Genomic DNA, 18,463 nt, shown 5'->3' on the forward strand with positions numbered 1-18,463 from the left:
GGCTGAGGGGCAGAGGTGAGAGGCAAGGTGAATGAGTCAGACAAGGTCAGAATCAGGAACAGGTGCGTGCACTTGATCCACTTTTGCCTCATTCCTGTCCCTGGGATCCTTTCTACACTCACATGTTCAGACAGTAACATCTTGGTCTGTGAGTCATAATCTTTGGGTCTCCAAGAGGAAATACCAATTTCCACATGATAGCAAGTGATGCTACTGCAGGTTTCTAGTATGGAGATGACTAATGAATGCGCTTACCTAGTACAGGGAGCTTTACAAGACGAACAGCTGAGACTTTTCACTTTTAATCAGATCCCTGGATGCTTCTTTTTTCTATTATAGAACAAGGAAAACTTGATTCTGACTCATAGAATTATGCAGGTAACTTTGCTATTATTACAATGTAGAGTTCACGATTTTTATCTTTATTTTGTGTGTTTACTATATTAATAGGTTAGTATGTTAAAGTCTTAGGAGATTTTATAAAATACAATTTAAAATTTTTTCCTTATAAATTTCTAGTTTTCATAGTTAGTGAAAATAAACAATTGGAGAACTTATTGTTCCACTTATGGATAGCTGACATGTGCACGCCACCTCAATGAAAGTACCTGCCTCTGAAGGTGCCTTTTGCAGCCACGTTAACATGAATTCCTTTTGGAAACTTAACAGTGAGTTCTGCCCTACATTTAGAGAAAATGTTACCTTGCAGGATTTATCAAGGAAATACATCCCTTAGAAATTGCACATGTACAAGTTCATTTCTAAATGCTCACCTGAAACAGCGTGCTTGGCCCTTGCAGCCGGGCAGGACTCAGTGGAGCAACTGGACTAAGGCTGCTCCAGAAATGTATGCTGGACAGCAGTGGACTCGGGGTCAGAAGCAGTCCATTTGGTGTCTGGGAAAGAAAGCACACACAGGATTGATACCTGTATCGCCGGTTCCCGCTGTGGTCAACAGTGTGCTCCGGGCACCAGCCACAAACCAACCTCATCATTTTAGGAAAATCTGACGACGTTATTTCTGCGGGGCTGTGCAGTTTAATTTCCTTCAGTGCTAATTGAGCAATTTGTATTATAAAGAATGGAAAAGTTACCTTCCATAACCATTCTAGTAGAAAACTCAAGTTTGTAACAACTTTTGTCAAGCTGCTTTTTTCAGTTTGCTCCCCCTCACACATTAAACAAGAATGGTGGCACTAGCAGTAAATACTCCACCTGCCAATGTAGGAGACACAGGAAAAGCAGATTTGATCCCTGGGTCGGGAAGATCTCCTGGAGGAGGAAATGGCAACCCACTCCAGTATTCTTGCCTGCAGAATTCCATGGACAGAGGAGCCTGGCGGGCTACAGTCCATGGAATCACAAAGAGTCAAAACATGACTGAGCACACATGAACACAACAATATACAAGCAAATGGGATCCCATGAGAGGGCTTTATTTTTCCTTCTCTATATTAATTTTTCTACAGTGGACATCCATTACTTGGGCTACACGCACACATTTTTAAAGGGCCTCCCAAGCTTCACTTTCCCTATCAACAACCCTTTGAATACTTCAGGATCTGCTGCTAAAATACCCTGTAGCAGCTTCATGAAAAGCTCTGAACTGAGTTTACCAGATTTCACTCTGGATATGGGGCTGATGAGAATTCATCTCCCCAGGAATGGCTCAGAGGGAAACAAAATCCGTTCTTGTCAGATAGAATTTAAAGCCAAAATGCTGGGTTTCCTGGGAGAGTGCCAAGGATGGCATTTGCTTGCATACTCGCAGCAGGAGTCCTGGTCTTCAAGCCAGCTAGAGTGCAGAAGGAACAACCCACCCCCACCGTAAGCCTGCCTGGTTTTTATTCTGAGCAGAGACAAGCTCCTTGTCCAGGTGGCTGTGCATATTAGGGACTAGGAGGAGCCCCTCTGTAGTTTCATGATGTCAATAAGGTGCTCTGTGTAAGAAGGGCAGTGAGGGCACCAGCATTTCAGATTACATCATGCTGCATGCGAAAGTGTTTTTTTTCCCCCCCTAGAATTGGCCTCAGCAGCTTTGTTAATTATCCAGAACATTTGGCTTAAACCTAAATGGAAAGGTCTGTTCTGTTCTGCAGAAAGGAGATAAACATCCAAAGGTTCTCAAAATGGAGCTGCTGAAAAGACTCAAATAATTTGAGTTTTGGTTCCACAGCATTTCCTACATATTAAATGACCTACGAGGTTACCCAAAATACATGTTTTGGGTAAATTTCCCATTTGTTCTAACCCAAGGCAGTTTCATAAACAGGCCAGGCCATCTGGCCTAACGGTTCAGACTTGGCAGTTCTGCATGGGATCTACTAGGGTTCCAGCCTCAGAACAACTACTTATGAGTTAGGTAACAACCCCTCTCTGCCTTGGTTTCCTAATCTATAAAACAGAAAAATGCCTACATGTCTTACATTACGGGATCATCAGGAAGAGTAAATGATCTGTGTAAAGCTGGCAGATTAGAAATGCTCAATAAATGTTCCAAGACTGCTATCAGTAATTAAGTGTATTTGACTAACTGTATTAAAACCCAGCCATGGGAGAAATCCTCAACTGTATAAAGAACTGAGACAGACAGACCAACCCAGGCAGCCAGTACCTTAGGGTTCCTCTCAGTTGTGTGAGTGTCAGGTCTGTAGCTCATCTGATCTGAGAACTAACATTTGCATGTCACTCAAGCCAGGTTCCAACCACAGTATGCCACATTAACATTTAACCGACGTGTTCAGGGCCTCCTAAGCTTTACCTACCAATGAAAGTCACAGCTCTAAAGAGACGGTGAATCCTTTAAACTACAAAACAGCTTTCTCTCTCATCCACAGCCATAAATAGACATCCACTCCTTTTTAACCTTCTGAGCAATATGAGGTATAGAATATATTTTCGTAGTCTAAATGTCATACCCATGTCTGGATTGGAGATGTTTGCACATTTGTTTCTAAGGGATACAGGATGTACTCAGAATATAGTAACCTTCTGTTTCTCCTATTTAATATATTTGAAATGTCTTCTATAATATATGCAAATAAATACCGTAAAATGACTTCATTCACTCCTCTCCCTCCCATCCCTGTTCTGGCTGAAGATTCTATGGCCGTAGGGGAAATTTTTGGTTACTCTTTTAGGGAAAATTTCTATAAAGCCTGGCGTGAGTTCTCTCTCACCGTGGGAGCTTTCAGAGCCTGTCTCTAGAAGCTCCTTGAGCCCTAGACAGAGGCTAAAGAAAGAAGCTACCAGCAAAATGCGTGCTTCCTCTTCCTTCCCTAAAGAATGTCTTAGCAAATGGGGTCTTCTGAGTGGCAGACAGGAACTTCCTGACCCTGTCATCTGCAGGAAAGGAGATGCTCCTGGACCCAAGGGCCACGGGTGTTCATTTTCAAAGGGAAACACCCTCCTGTTTGACCTCATGTCATCTTCCCCACTCGGTTCTTCATTGAATACTGAGTCTTCTAGAAAGCCCACACATCGGAGCTAAACTGAGTGAGCTAATGTCCAGACAGGCCCCTTCCAAGTGCCCTCTGAGCACCAAGATTCCACCTCCTGGAAAGAGACTTCTGTTTTCCCCTCAGCCAGATGGCACGAACTCACCACCTTGCCCAGTCCAGTGTTTATGACTCCGTTTCTATCAACAGTACCACCATATATCTACCCACTCAGCAAATACTGATGGAGTATATAGTATGTATCAGGTGCCAGAGAAACAATAAGACATTGCCCTTGTACTCAGCCCATCTACAACCCAGCATCCCAGGCACGGAGATGCAGATGCCTTCCCCCGTCTCCTCGCCACAACCTCTGGGCACGGCCTGGAGATCCTTCCTTGAACTGACTCTCCTGTTTATCCCCACATTTCCAGTCTTGCAGCATCCAAGCCCCGTCAACTTAGATGCCATTTGGCAACTGCCACCTAAACCAGTCCAGCTGTCTCTGTGTCTCCCTTCCAGTCTATTCTGAGCACCACCACCGAATCAATCACCTTAAGACACCGTTCACAATTTTAGGGAGGAGAACAGTTCAACCTAGGACTTCCCTGGCGGTCCATTGGTTATGACTGCACTTCCACTAAAGGGGGTAAAGTTCAATCCCTGGTCGGGGAACTAAGATCCTGCATGCCATGCAGCCAAAAAAAAAAAAAAAATTCAACTTCCCTTGGCCAAAATTCTAGGTAGACCCATAGCAACCTAGAATGTGAATCCCTGCCCCTACTCTGCTCCAGGGGTCCTGACTACCACACAATTCCAATTTAGTAGTTCTTCAGCAATCATTCTAAAACCTCCATGACCCCTCAGCCCATGGTCCCCTGGGCTAGTGCCACTCCACAAAGGATCTCATCTATTTCTATGGTTTTTAACCATCCTGTAACCACCTCAGACTCTCCTTAGCTCCAACTGCAGCTGGGTGTTTCTTCCCAAATGTCCTCAAACTCCACATGGCCCAGACTGGACTTGGAACCGTTCCCCATGAGTTTCTTTCTTCCCATGAAATCCATACTCACCTCTGCTCACCCCTAAAACCTCCACACCCATCACGTGTGTCTGTCAGATCCATCTCCTTTGGCCTCATGCCACTGTCACAGCCACAGGTCCTCACTGTCTTTTCACCTGGAATTTTACAGTCATCTAACTGCTTCCAGCCTCACCCCTCCCTTGCCCATGTCTTCAGAATGGTTTCTAAAACACAGTTCTCACCATGTCACTCAGGCTCCTCCTCCCACCACCTCCTTTACCTTTGGAATGTATCCCCCCCTTACTGAACTACTGCCCTAATGCACAAAGCTGTTGCACATTTTTATGACCACAAAGCCTTTGCAACATCCCCACCCCCAGCAAAGTGAATACCCTCTTCCTTAGTATTCCTTTTACATGTGTATGTACTGTGTATGTACATACATGTGTATGTACTGTGTCCAGGATACTATATTTAACCAACCTAAAAGTAAGTTACAAGCTTCCTCCCAGTTCACAAGGGCTGCCTAATTCATGTTTGCATCCCCAGCTCCAAGCTAAGCCCATGACACAGGACAGGTGCTCAGTTCGTGTTCACTGAATTGAACTACGTGTTCTTCCTCCTGTTCCTAAGGTCCTTCTCTGCACTGTGCTGTCATGCATGTGTACACCTTGTCATAGCTATATCCAACAACAGAAGGTCATGAAAGTAGGCACTTGCCCTTCCTATGATGTGCAAACAATGCTCAATTATTACTGGTCAATAGATTCTAATAAGAATCTTTGTTTCCCTGACTTACACCTTCAGCAGCTCCTACTTTCCCATAAAAACAAATTCCTTCCTCCCATGAAACTCATACTCATGGGACTTCTGGCCTCTGAATTCCTCAACAAGTTCTCTGGGCCCTCTATAATTTCACACCACCCTAAGTTACTAATTGTTCTCTTTCGTTACCTATTGGCCAGTCAGCCTGTAAGTTTATGGGAGCAGGAACTGTTTCTTGCTCACTTCTCTATCTCCAGGAGCCTAGCTAATGGTTGGGCAAGTTGTAGCAACAAACATCTCTAACCTTAATCTCCCATGGATGCCAAGGAAGTCCATGACACTGCCATTTTGTGGTTAAAAAGAAAAAAATCCTCAAAAGGTGACAGTGAACCCCTGGAAACTCCTCGAGTTGTATGAATTCAAATAAAAACATGTATTCAGCAACTTTCAAAAAGAAGTAGAGTCACAAACAGAAGTTTCTGTAGCGCTGAATATGCTGAAATGAAGGAAAAGAGGATGAAGAGGCTACCCTACTGGTACAGTGTAGCTATGGTAAGAGATGAAAAAGTCAAAAGAGGGGAGGAGTCAGCAATCTGTGAAGGATCTACAGAAAAAAACGTGTTCCAGGGTGGAAAGAGAGGGAGAAGCTATCACGGTTGGTTCATCCTAGGCACCCAGAGCTGGGGGAAAAGCAGGAACTTCCAGCTGGAGAGTCAAGTCACGCAAAAGTCTTTCAGTAACATCCTCCACTGCCAAGTTTCTAAAGGACATCCTTCTCCTGCAAGACCAGGATGGAGGAAGCTACAGGCTGGGCTAGGGCAGTGTTACAGAGTGGGATGAAGTAGTGGGAAGGAAAAAACATTTTTCCTTTTGTGATCATGGCAAAAGAGACAGTAAATTGAGAAACCACCCAAAGCCGAGCCAGGACACAGTCTACACTCACCACACACATCCATCTTACTCCCAATTCCCACTTTGTGATTTGGGTTCAAGGTTGTATATCCATCAGTACATACAGAAAGGAGCTTTTAGCATTTCAGTCCTCATCAAGCTGTCTCTACTCAATTAGTGGTAATCCACAGCCGCTGCTAATAAAACAGCCCGGGGCATGCATGCTCAGACTCTGATGGTATGAGTTCATGCCCTGGTGCCTGCACATATCTGAGTTCAACATCTTAGACATCACATGGGAGATGAACAGAGGTCTTAGCATAAAGAAAGGGACAAGTGATGAGCCACTCATCTGAACTAACTACATTGGTGAGAGGGGGAGGGAGAGACTAGACAGGAGAGGCAAATGAAAGGAGGGCCAGATGACACCCAGGTACAGATGAGGCGGAAAATCAGAAGTTCCAGTTGGCACCATTCAGGTTTCCATGATATCTGGCTGGGAGCTAGGAGGGTCTCACATCCCAGCTCCTCCCCCACCTCCCATCTCAGTTTCTGGTAACTCATGCCATCCGAGAGACATTCTGGCTTTTCTAGCAACAGATCAATATGACCTCGGTGGCCAAGCTCCAACTGCCGTACTCTTTGGCACCCAGCTGGCATTTGTATTCTCATTTTTTTCAGTTCCACATAGTCCATGCTGGGGGCGCCTCTGGGTGATCATCATGTCTGTCTACATTAGTAATTGTGGTTTCTCAAAGGCTCATAATACAGGTCCCAGGGGCTGTACCATAAGTGTTCTCAGGAGTGGAGGCTGTGATGCTGGGGAGGCTGTGGATCATGCTGGGGAGGCTGTGGATCATCATGTCTGTCTACATTAGTAATTGTGGTTTCTCAAAGGCTCATAATACAGGTCCCAGGGGCTGTACCATAAGTGTTCTCAGGAGTGGAGGCTGTGATGCTGGGGGACTGGCAGGCTGTGGATGATTTTTTCATGCCCATCATGTAGGTTGAAATTTCGAATCTCAATTTGGGCCTACAGGAGGTCTGTGGTTTAATAAGGTCCTGGGAGAGAACTGTAACCACCTGACCCTAAGCATGCCAAGACGTGCTTAATCCCACCCCATCTTCCTGCTTCTTGCTGAAACTGATGGGATTATTCGTGGAATACATGACTAAATAAAATGTAAATCTTTTTTGGAATAAATACAAGTTCTTGGGAACTTCATTTTCAGGGTATCAAGTAATTACAGCACACTTTTATCTCTCGTAAAGCTAGCCATGAAGACTGACTGACTGGAGGTGCCCACAGGTGTAAACGCTGCACACAGCACACCCCAGAGGGGAAAGTGGAGTATCTGTGACAAAGCGCTAAGGTGTCACCCACACCCACGCCCAGCTACACACGTCCTCAGCCACAGTGCATGGAGCCCCCCTTCATTCCCCATGTCCTGGTCCAAAACCACAGGGCCAGCCTGAGCCACTCTCCTCCGACACAGCTACAGGGCTGGCATGTGTGCAGAGATGGTGATAACAAACTCCCCAAGCAAGCACAGACTGAAATCAGAGCTGGCCTGGGCCTGGCTCTAGATCTCTCTCCACCTCACAGCTGGAAACACAGGGGAGAGGCCAGGCAGGAGATTCTCAGATTGTCCACTCAGAGCTCAGCTTCTCGGGTCATTTCTCTGAGCCACGTCAGAGGCCGCTGTTTCTGAGCCATTTACTTAGTGGTCGTTAGTCCCCAGCCAGTGGTGCTGACTGAGGAAATGCCCCATTTAGAGCACATGTGCTCATGCTGACCTGTCACCAAGCCCTCGGCCAGCCCCTCCGTGGCAGCATGCTCGGCACCACAGGCTCACAAGCCACGCTGACAGCCACTCCAGAGAAGCTACAGAGAGGAGAAGGACCAAGAGCTGCTTTCAGCTGCCCGCAGACTCCATGGACATCTCATGATCAGGGAAGGCTAGGCATTTTCCTGGCACGTGTGCAGAGAGCATTTTACTTAAAGGGCGTGGATTCTGGAGCAAGTTTTCACCTCTAAGTCCTATTAGCTGGGTGACCTTGGGTGAGTTACTGGACCTCTGCCTCCTTTACCTCTGCTGGAAAAATTGGACATTGACAGTTATCTCCTTCACAGGCCTGTAATGATAAATAACTGAGATGCTGCGTGGATGGTGTTTACAACAGTGCCTGACACATGAGACGCTCAACTGTGCTGCCACTAATGGTGGTGACAGTGAGGACCCCACAGCAACGGGGACAGAGAGCTCCTACCCGCTTCAAGCACGTCCCCACCCTGGCGCCACCAAGTCACATGATTCTGAAACCCGCCAATTGTAGCCACCTCTCTTCCCACAGCCATTATCCCATTTAATCCTCACACAATCCGTCTCACGGATGTGGAAACAGGCTCAGAGAGCAAGTACCCACAATCACATTTCTACCCAGCAGTGCCGCCAGGAACTGAATCCACGTCTGTGACCCTGAAGCCAATGAACTTAACCTCTGCCACTGAAATGCATCCAGTTTTCCAGGGGAAGCAGAAATAGGTTTACCAGTACCTGCCCTGCCTTTGCCAGCTGGACGAGAGTGAGCATCTGAATAGTGTATTTAGAGGAAGAGGCTGCCTTCGTGGTGGAGCTAATGACACTGAAGACTTTTGTTGCTCCCCGAGTTTGCTCTTCCCTCCCCTGTGCCAGGGACCTGGGCTGTCTCAGAACAGCACTGTTTTTACTAAAGCATCTCTTTCTCATCATTTGGTGTGGCCTCTGCATTGCTTTTTAGGGACTACAGGACAGCCCAGCTCCCCACTGATAACTGCAATGCCCATATTGGTTAGCATGTACTTTCTTATTAACAGAAAACAAATGAGTGCCCTCCAAAGAGGATTCTGCCATAAAATTTTCATAAAACCCAAGTGCCTTCTGAAATGTCACTGGCCTGCTCAGCAACTTAAAAGCGTAATGGCTCAGAGGGTGAAGAATCTACTTTCAATGTAAGAGACCCACATTCAATCCCTGGGCCAAGAAGATCCCCTGGAGAAGGGAATGGCTACCCACTCCAGTCTTCTTGCCTGGAGAATTCCATGGACAGAGGAGCCTGGTGGGCTACAGTCCATGGGGTCACAAAGAGTTGGACAGGACTGAGGGACCAACACTGTCAGTGCTCAACTTGCCCTCAGAAATCACTGTTTGGACCTGCTTTGATGGCCCGTGTGCATATTCCACCTTACATCACTCTAGGCCCCTAAAAGAACCCGATCAAGTGTCCCACCACAGCCAATTTCTCTTATGTACACCTCTGTCTGGGTGTGATTTCCCTGTACAGTGCACAGTGACCTTGCTGCAGGGGCCCAAGGATTACCCTCTGAGGGGAAGACAGAAGTTGCCTCTCTCCCCCACTTTTCCCTAAGCCAGTGAGTCTGTGTGCAGCCGGGACGACTGGACTCTACGGCTCTTACCTGGGCAGTGAAGAAGGCTGGGGTGAGGGATCCCGAGGGGAGGGCCGGGCTGTTGAGGGCGATGGAGCCGATGTCGGTGCCGGAAAGCACCAGTGGGGGCGCAGAGATTTCCAAGCCTTTGGGCTTTTTGGCCTTTGGGGGGAGTGATGGAGACCTGGTCTTGGAGCCCGACGACAGGTTCAAGGGCTCCAGGGAATCCGAGTCATGGCAGGCAGCCTCCAGGAAGAGGCTCCTGTGTTCGGAAGGGAGGGGCGAGTTGGGGGACAGCGATGGGGACCGAGACGAGGAGGGCGAGGCGGACGAGATGCTGGCGGCGTTCGGCAACATTAAGGAGGAGATCTTGGCGGACACGGACGAGGCCAGGAAGGCCTCCGACGTGGAGGGCAGGGACACCACGGGCCGGCTGACGTGCTTATCGGTTTTGTTGGTCACAAACCTGATGACAGTCCTGACTTCTTCCGCGGGGGGGCTGTCTTCCAGCTGCTCCTCCAGCTTCTCTGTCTTGATGGCCTTGAGGGGCTCGGGCGGGTTCTGCAGGGAGTTGATGGTGAAGGACGAGTACAGGCCCGAGTGGATGTACTCATTGCGGCTGGCGCTCTTGAGGGCAGACAGGCCGTGTCTGTGCGCCTCACGGCCCTCCGGGGGCACCTTGCACTCGCTGTCCTGCAGCAAGAGGCTCTCCCGGCTGATCTCCACCGCGTGAGGGTCCATTTTCAGTATCTCCGGGAAAGAGACAAATTTGTATACAAACTTCTGCCCGATCACCTTCTTGATGATATTCTGCAAACACAAAAGCAGACATGGAAAAGATGAGTGCATCAGAGAAACCGGCTAAGAGGGTCATTCTTGGGGTTATTTTGCAGGCGGGAGCATCAAAACAGCCTTGATGACACATCTCAGCTAAGGCGTAGTGCGCACGAGACAGAGGGTAAGAGTGGAAGAATCTGAGCTGCATTCCTGCTGCTGTTAAGTCGCTTCAGTCGTGTCCAACTCTGTGCAACCCCATAGACGGCAGCCCACCAGGCTCCTCTGTCCATGGGATTTTCCAGGCAAGAGCACTGGAGTGGGGTGCCATTGCCTTCTCCGGAGCCACATTCCAGGGTCTGCTAATTACAAATGGTGTGACCTTTAGCGAATTGATGGTCATTTTGAGTTTCCTCGTCTGTGAAGTGATTATTATACCTAAGAATATAAAACTCTTGCCATTTGTTAAGCACTTACTATGTCACTGGCATTGCTTCTGCATTGGCTCATAGAATTTGTACCGCAATGCTAAGAGGAAGGGACTATTCAACTCCCATTTTAAAACTTAGGGAAATAAGCTTAGAGCCTTTAAATACCCCACATAGCCACATGGTAGGTAAGTGGTGGAGGCAGCATTTCCCCAACCATAATACAGTATTGTTTTACTGACCTCTGGGGCTTGTGAGAATTCAAAGAAATAATAATGGGAAAGCCTTCTATAAGCTGGAAAGCATTATAGAAACGTAAGTTATTATCACCAAACACCACAATGTTTTCTTAAATCATGTAGTTTTTTTTTTTTTCCTTTTTAATTTGCTGCCAAGAAAGCCGCTGGAGGAAAAAAACAAAGTGTCTACTTGGATGTTTAGGACATTCACACAGTATTTTAAGTTAATGTTATCTAATTCTGGCTCTTCAGTTTATGGCTCTCATCCTTAAACATTAGGATGTAAATGAAAACCAATAATCTCTGCAAATTCCGGCCCCCCCACCCGTAGCCCCACTTTGGGAGAATGGACTTCGTTTTAAAGGCTGTACTGTTCTTGAGGTTTATTAGATTGGAACATTAGCAAACACCAGATGCTTGCTGGCGGAGATACTCAAGAAAAACAAGGATGGTCTCCATCGAGCACAGAGAAGTGGCAGCGCCATCCTATGGGAAAAGGACTTCCTTATAAACTGTTCCTCCTACAAGCTGGGTATGAAGGAGGGTGAAAAAAAATCATGTTGGGGTGAAAAAAAATCATGTTGGGGAGAAAAGCTTTAAAGGTAGCTCCTCTTGCACAGTTGGTAGAAATGTAAATTGATAACAGCCACTATGGAGATCAGTGGCCAAAGCATTGGAGCTTCAGCTTGCTGATGAATATTCAGGGTTGACTCTTCTTTGGCCACCTGATGTGAAGAGTTGTCTCACTGGAAAAGGCCCTGATGCTGGGAAAGACTGAAGGCAAAAGGAGAAGGGGGCAGCAGAGGATGCAATGGTTAGATAGCATCACCGACTCAATGGACTTGAGTTTCAGCAAACTCCAGGAGATAGTGAAGGACAGGGAAGCCTGGCATACTGCAGTCCATGGGATAGCAAAGAGTTGGGCATGACTTAGTGACTGATAGGAACTAGGAATAAAACTACCATATGACCCAGCAACCCCACTACTGGGCATATACCTGTGAAAACCACAATTCTAAAAGACACATGTACCCCAATGTTCATAGCAGCACTATTTACAATAGCTAGGACATGGAAGCAACCTAGATGTCTATTGACAGATGAATGGATAAAGAATACAGAGAGAGAGAGAGAGAGAGAGAGAGAGAAATATTACTCAGCCATGAAAAAGAACGAATTTGAGTCAGTTCTAATGAGATGGATGAATCTAAAGCCTGTTATACTGAGTAAAGTAAGTCAGAAAGAGAAAAATTACTATATTAATGCATATATATGGAATCTAGAAAATGGTATTGATGAACCTATTTGCAGGGACAGAATGGAGATGCCGACACAGAGAATGGACTTGTGGACACAGTAGAGGAGGGGGAGAGGGGGTGAATGGAGGAAGTGACAGACACACATACCCCACCATGTGTGAAGTAGGTAACTGTGAGAAGAAAAAGAAAACCCAAAAGTAGCTCCTACTAAGCACCTACTCTGTCCTGGGTATTATGCACAAGTGATCCCACATGATCTCACACGAACCCACTTGCAGGCTGGAAGATATCCTCCTTATGACATGAGCTCAGAGATGGGAAGCAAGGAGCCACAAGATTACTAATGCTAAAACCTAATCTTATTCCCATTTCCACACCAAGTTTCAGGGAAAGAATGAAAGAGCCAGTTTAAAATTATTTCATATAAAGTTTTTTTTAATGAGATAAAATTGTCATATAACATTAGTTTCAGGTGTACAGCATAATGAGTCAATATTTGTATATATTGCCAAACAACCACCACAGTAAGTCTGGTTCATATCAATCAACAGATTTTTTTGTATGTGATGAGAACTTTTAAGATCTATCCTCTTAGCAACTTTCAAATATATGAGAGGAAATTTAATTAAATTCTGATGTTTCTCTTGTGATCTATTTGGTGTACAAATATGTTTTTGCCTCCCCTCTTGTTACATTACAGCCTGCTAACTTGCCTTTGTCCTCCTTAGATGGATCCTCAAATCCCAGAAGTGAATTTATCCAGCAGTAAGAAGGATGGGTATAATTACCAAGCCACTGAGATTTTTAAGGAGGAATTCCTCAGGGCAGACTTCTAACGGAGGGACACATAAGGTCCCCAAGCAGCACCAGAAATCCCAATAACGCAAATCCTGGTGAAACTTGGCTCAGCACCAGCATACAGGAGGTTCAGACCTGAGTACATGAGATTCAAAGCTGGGCAGTTCCAGTGCCTGGGACCCTGGCCTGCTCCCTTTGATTCCATCTGACCTCTTTTTCACACTTAACACTAGCACAGCTGAAAACCACCTTCAGAAACTTCAGAGAGATCTGATAAGCCTAAAGCCCCTGGGCCTAATGGGCAGCATCTCTGCAGGTGACACACCAGGCCTGGGTATACAACTCACCCAGGAGAAATCCGTTCCCAACCAGGAAAGGGTTAAATAAGGGTGTCATTAGTGCCACCTGACCCATAGATATGGAAAGAAAGCATCTTGCCTGGTGTGTTCCTCTGCTAGAATTCTAAGGTATTTTTGCTTCTCACTCATAATATTTTTCTCCCTGGGGCAAAACTTCCTTTTATTCTCGGCCAGGTTGAACACTCATCTAAATTCAGTGAATCATTAGAGCCTAGATAATTACATAGAAGAAAAGAGAAACTGTATGGGCTGAATCCTTTCTTCTGGCAGGTCTTATAAATTCTTTAACAGAACCAACCTTTAATTTTATATGGGTATTCAGAACATAATGTCTGAAAGGGGATTACACTCACAAGTAAACCAAGAAGTCACGGGGGGCTGTGACAAAAATAATAAACGTAGTTGGAAATTGAAAGGCAAACTCAGAGAGAGAGCTGGGCCTTGATGTGTTAAAAAGAACGTAAGGGGACTTCCTTGGTGGTCCAGTGGTTAAGAATCCGCCTGTTAATGCAGGAGACACAGGCTCGATCCCTAGTCTGGGAAGATCCCACACGTTGTGGGGCAACAAAGCCCATGGGCCACAATTACTGCGCCTGTGTGTCTAGAGCCCACGAGCAGCAACCACCGAGCCCTCCCTCTAGGGCCTGTGTACCACCATGAGGGAAGCCACCACAGTGAGAGGCCTGCTCACCGCAACTAGAGTAGCCCCCACCCACCGCAACTAGAGGAAGCCTGTGTGCAGCAGCAAAGCCCCAGCACAGCCAAAAAAGTGTTTTTAATTAAACAAAAAAAGAACTCAAGGAGTAAGGAACAATCCACATGATGGTTAACTGAGAAATAAAATAGTGGCTAGTCATAAGATCAGAGAAGGCAGTGGCACCCCACTCCAGTACTCTTGCCTGGAAAATCCCATGGACGGAGGAGCCTGGTGGGCTGCAGTCCATGGGGTCGCTAAGAGTCGGACACGACTGAGCGACTTCACTTTCACTTTTCACTTTCATGCATTGGAGAAGGAAATGGCAACCCACTCCAGTGTTCTTGCCTGGAGAATCCCAGGGACGGGGCAGCCTGGTGGGCTGCCGTCTATGGGATCGCAGAGACGGACTCAACTGAAGCGACTTAGCAGCAGCAGCAGCAGCCATAAGATAGAGTGTCATCCATCCATGAAAAGGAGTGAAGCGCTGTCACACGCTACAACATGGATGCATTCAAGTGAGTTCTGCTAAGTGAAAGAAGCCAGATTCAAAGGCCACATATTTCACGATGGGATCTATTTATATAAAATGTCCAGAATAGGCAAATCTATAGAGATAGAAATAGATGAGTCATCTCCTAAGGGGTGACTAGGTGGGATGGAGGCACTTAGGGGTGCTAGTTAAAAAATCAGGTATTTGCGGGGGATGGTGGGTAGTGAAAATGTTCTAAAGTTGATCATGGTGATGGATGTACAACTCTGTACATAGGCTCAAAGGCATGACTGATATGCCTTAAACAGGTGAATTAGATAGTATGTGACTAATACTTCAATAAAACTGTTTTAAAAAAAAAAAAAAACATGAATCTTTTCCCCCCAGCTTGACTGAGATATAACTGACGTAGAACGTTGTGTAAATTTAAGGTGTATAATGCGATGATTTGATACACACACACACACACACATGTATATATCACAAAACATTTACCACTATAAGGTTAGTTGATACATCCTTCACCCACATAATGACCATTTTGTCGTCAGCAGATTTAAGATCTCTCAGCAACTGTCATTATACATTACAGTACTGTTAACTCTAGTCAGCACGCTCTACATTAGGTCCCCCAGATTTACTCATCTCACTGCTAGAAATTGGTACCCGATGACCCGCATCTACCTGGTTCCCCACCCCAGCCCCCTGGTAACCATCAAGCTACTCTGTGCTTTTGAGTTCAGCTTTTGTGGATTCCACATATAAGTGAGATCATTCAGTATTTGTCTTTCTCTGACTTATTTCACTTAGCATGATGCCCTCGAGGTCCATCCAGAACATAAGGAATTTGAAGAATTTTGGCATGCTTAAAGGGAAGATGGTGGGAACGTTTGATGGCTGGATGGCAGCTGCCATGACCTGCTAAACCCCACTCTGAACAGAAAGACAGAGATACTGCACAGGCCACTGAACTCAGCTGAAGCAGTCAGAGCCCTTCAGTAGCTGCTGCCTTGGTGAGGAAAACCAGCTGGACACCGAGAGGGCTTTTTAGGGAAAGGCGACACGGGGACAGGGATATGGAGATGATAAAAGGAGCTGACCAAAGGAGAAAGAAACAGTTTCTGGAAAGAACCAGGCTGGGTCTTGCTTCTCTAGAAACTAACAGGAAAGATGGATTCGATCTGGCTACCTGGACAATTTGAAACCTCTGCAAGGATAGAAGGCTTGAAAGGGACCGAGGCAGAAAGAGGGGAGGGTGGGATGTGTGAAGGAAGGCAGAGCCTGCAGGCCAGCTGTTTAGGAACCCAACTCCACGCTGGAGATGTCTGCTAACAGGAGAACCTGTAAGGAAAGCCCCCGACCAAGATGTTCAAGGCCAGTGATCCAGGTGGGTGGGCAGACTGGGAGAAGGTGCATGCCTGGCAGGTGAACTGACAGCCCCTTTGTAACGTGACTTCAGCACAGACCCCAGGATGGTGTCAGTGGCATGTGCGTCTGAAGATCTTTCTGTAAGTCTCCAAAGCAAAGTTTCCTTGCATGAGTATAGCCTGGGAGGGGCTTGCTGAGAAAACACACAGTATAGGAAAATAACACTAGATAGTATTTGCTGACTATTAGGTGTCAGGCTGTGTACTAAGAACTTGACCACCCTCAAGTCCTTGAATCCTCTGAAGAAGTGGAACTGTTATTACTCCCATTTTAGCGATGGGCAAACTGAGGCTCAGAGACTATAAATCATCCCCAATCACAAGCACGTACTTGGGGATCAGACCCCAGAGCCCCTGGTCAGAACAGAAGGTGACATAAGACTTGGGCTAACTGACACAGCCCAGAACATGAGAGCACTTGGGTATGGGCTCTTATTATGAAAAGTGATGAGAATATTTAGAAGTCTGTTTTTTCCACCCCTTCCTCCCAGGCTCACAAGTATTTGTTGCTGACGGTTGCCTGGTAACCTGACAAACGCTGTCTGTGTCCAGCGGGGCTGAGTGACTCTCCCAAGCGCGGTTTCAGAGCAACAGTTGCACACATCTGCTTCCCTCCACGTGTAGGGGACCAGCCTCCACTTGTAACTTCCCATCAAATGTGCATTCTGTGTGAGGTTACAGGCGGCAAAGACGGGACCAGCTTCAGCAAAGGGGAAAAGCAACATTCATCCAGTACACCCCAAGAGGCAGTTCCAGCAGAAGTAGAAGCTCAGGTCTCCAAACCACTCCCTTCATCGCCACTGCCCAGTGGGTGTTTTAAGACTGTAGGAGCCTACAGGGCAAGCAGTCCATCTGGGTCAGCACCATGGTTGCCTTGTGCAAAGAAATCCTTCCAGAAGCACCAGCCACCCCTGGTCCTGTGAGAGCCTCCCTAGGTTACTTCACCCTAACAACATGGATGATGCTGAGAGAGTAAGTCCCATTTCCACTTCCCTCAGCACTGCCTGCTGCCCTGACAGGTTCCAGGCTTACTTACACAAATAGGTGTGTCCATGGGTGTGTTCAAATATGTACCCTCATGCCCAACTCTGCCTGCTCCTCCCACTGAAGAAGAAGGAATTTGTGTAAATAATCCCCTAGAGTGGAGAACTCAGACGTATGTTTATTAAGTTCCATAATTTTTTAAAAAATTACAGGGTAATAAAGAGATGTTTGTGGAAGTTTACCTTCTTCATTTTGATGTTATGAAGGATAATATTAAGTTCATTACACATTTATTGAATGAATGACTCTCACTGTGGATAGAACAAACCCAGGCAGGAAGCCGAATGACAGGAACCCCATGACAGACACAATTTTCTGTAGCTAATCCCCAGGCTGGTTAAAGCTCCGTATGAAGCATTGCATATATGTACTGGCATGTGCTTTTTGCTGGCATTTTTTATTGGAAAACTCCCAGACAGACACTGGGAGCTATAAGCAAGGCCCCACAACTTCATACCTTCAGTGAGAGTTTGCTGTTTAGTCGCTAAGTCATGTCTGACTCTGTGATCCATGGATTGTAGCCTGCCAGGCTCCTCTGTACATGGGAGTTCCCGGGCAAGAATACTAGAGTGGGCTGCCATTTCCTTCCCCAGGGGATCTTCCCAGACCAGGGATTGAACCTGAGTCTCCTGCACTGCAGGCAGATTCTTTACCACTGAGCCACCCTGTTAAGAGCTTACTAAACTGTAATTCTCCTTATCTAAGTCCCCAGCAAATACCTGCTGCGTGTGTGGGCTCTGGCTTGGCACCCCAATTCTGACATAGAGTCATGCGTGGGGCTTTCCAGCACTCAGACTTCTTACCCAGCTCACATTCCTTTCCAGCACTGCCCTTCCCCCAGGAGGAGCCGGTCCAGCTCTGAGCTCCCCATCAGCAGGGCTGGAGCTCTCTTGCTCCTCTCCCATTTCAGGGTTCCCAGGGACTGCAGGACCCCTGCCCCCTGATTTCACAACTTTCCTATCTTGTTCTCAACACAGAGAAGTGTCTGAGGCTCATAACACGCTGTCTATGGGGTCGCACAGAGTCGGACACGACTGAAGCGACTTAGCAGCAGCATAACACGTAACTGTCCTTTTCTGAACCCAACACCAGCAGCAGGGCTACAGACAACAGAGTGGTGGATTGTTCCATAAATTCTTGACCTTGTCACAAGCGCTGCCACTGGGGTGACAAAGAGTGTTCCAGAGTCACAGCCTGAGGTCAAATGCTACCCCTCTCTCTCATCAGCTGTGCGCCTCAGTTTCCACATCTATGAAATGGGGACCAACCTACCACCCACCTTATGGGACTGAATGTGTAATCCACATAAAGCTTGCAGAACGCACATGATAAGCCCACAATATATACCGGCTCTTACTGTTTTGATTTTTACACTCCCATTGAAGCAAAACAAAACAAAACGAA

General features: G+C 46.6%; 1 protein-coding gene and 1 long non-coding RNA gene across 4 annotated transcripts in view; one reads left to right on the top strand and one right to left on the bottom strand.

Moving 5' to 3' along the window:
• The window catches only part of ELK3 (ELK3, ETS transcription factor), a 70,118-nt gene that overhangs the window by 7,554 nt on the left and 44,101 nt on the right, over positions 1 to 18,463 (bottom strand). For 2 of the 3 annotated variants that reach the window (XM_027542104.1, XM_027542105.1), the window contains exons 3-4: positions 9,575 to 10,354; positions 774 to 896 (exon numbers count right to left, since the gene is read on the bottom strand). In XM_027542104.1, coding sequence (XP_027397905.1) covers positions 774 to 896; positions 9,575 to 10,354 — 903 coding nt within the window. Of the gene's footprint in view, positions 1 to 255; positions 331 to 773; positions 897 to 9,574; positions 10,355 to 18,463 lie in introns of all 3 variants that reach the window. The other variant, XM_027542106.1, reaches the window with a different exon arrangement.
• LOC113892779 lies at positions 14,477 to 17,235 on the top strand. Its single transcript, XR_003511135.1, has 3 exons — positions 14,477 to 14,613; positions 15,399 to 15,601; positions 16,507 to 17,235. It is a non-coding gene; the product is annotated as an uncharacterized LOC113892779 (long non-coding RNA).

This window comes from Bos indicus x Bos taurus, chromosome 5, assembly GCF_003369695.1.
Source record: "Bos indicus x Bos taurus breed Angus x Brahman F1 hybrid chromosome 5, Bos_hybrid_MaternalHap_v2.0, whole genome shotgun sequence".
Taxonomy (NCBI): domain Eukaryota; kingdom Metazoa; phylum Chordata; class Mammalia; order Artiodactyla; family Bovidae; genus Bos; species Bos indicus x Bos taurus.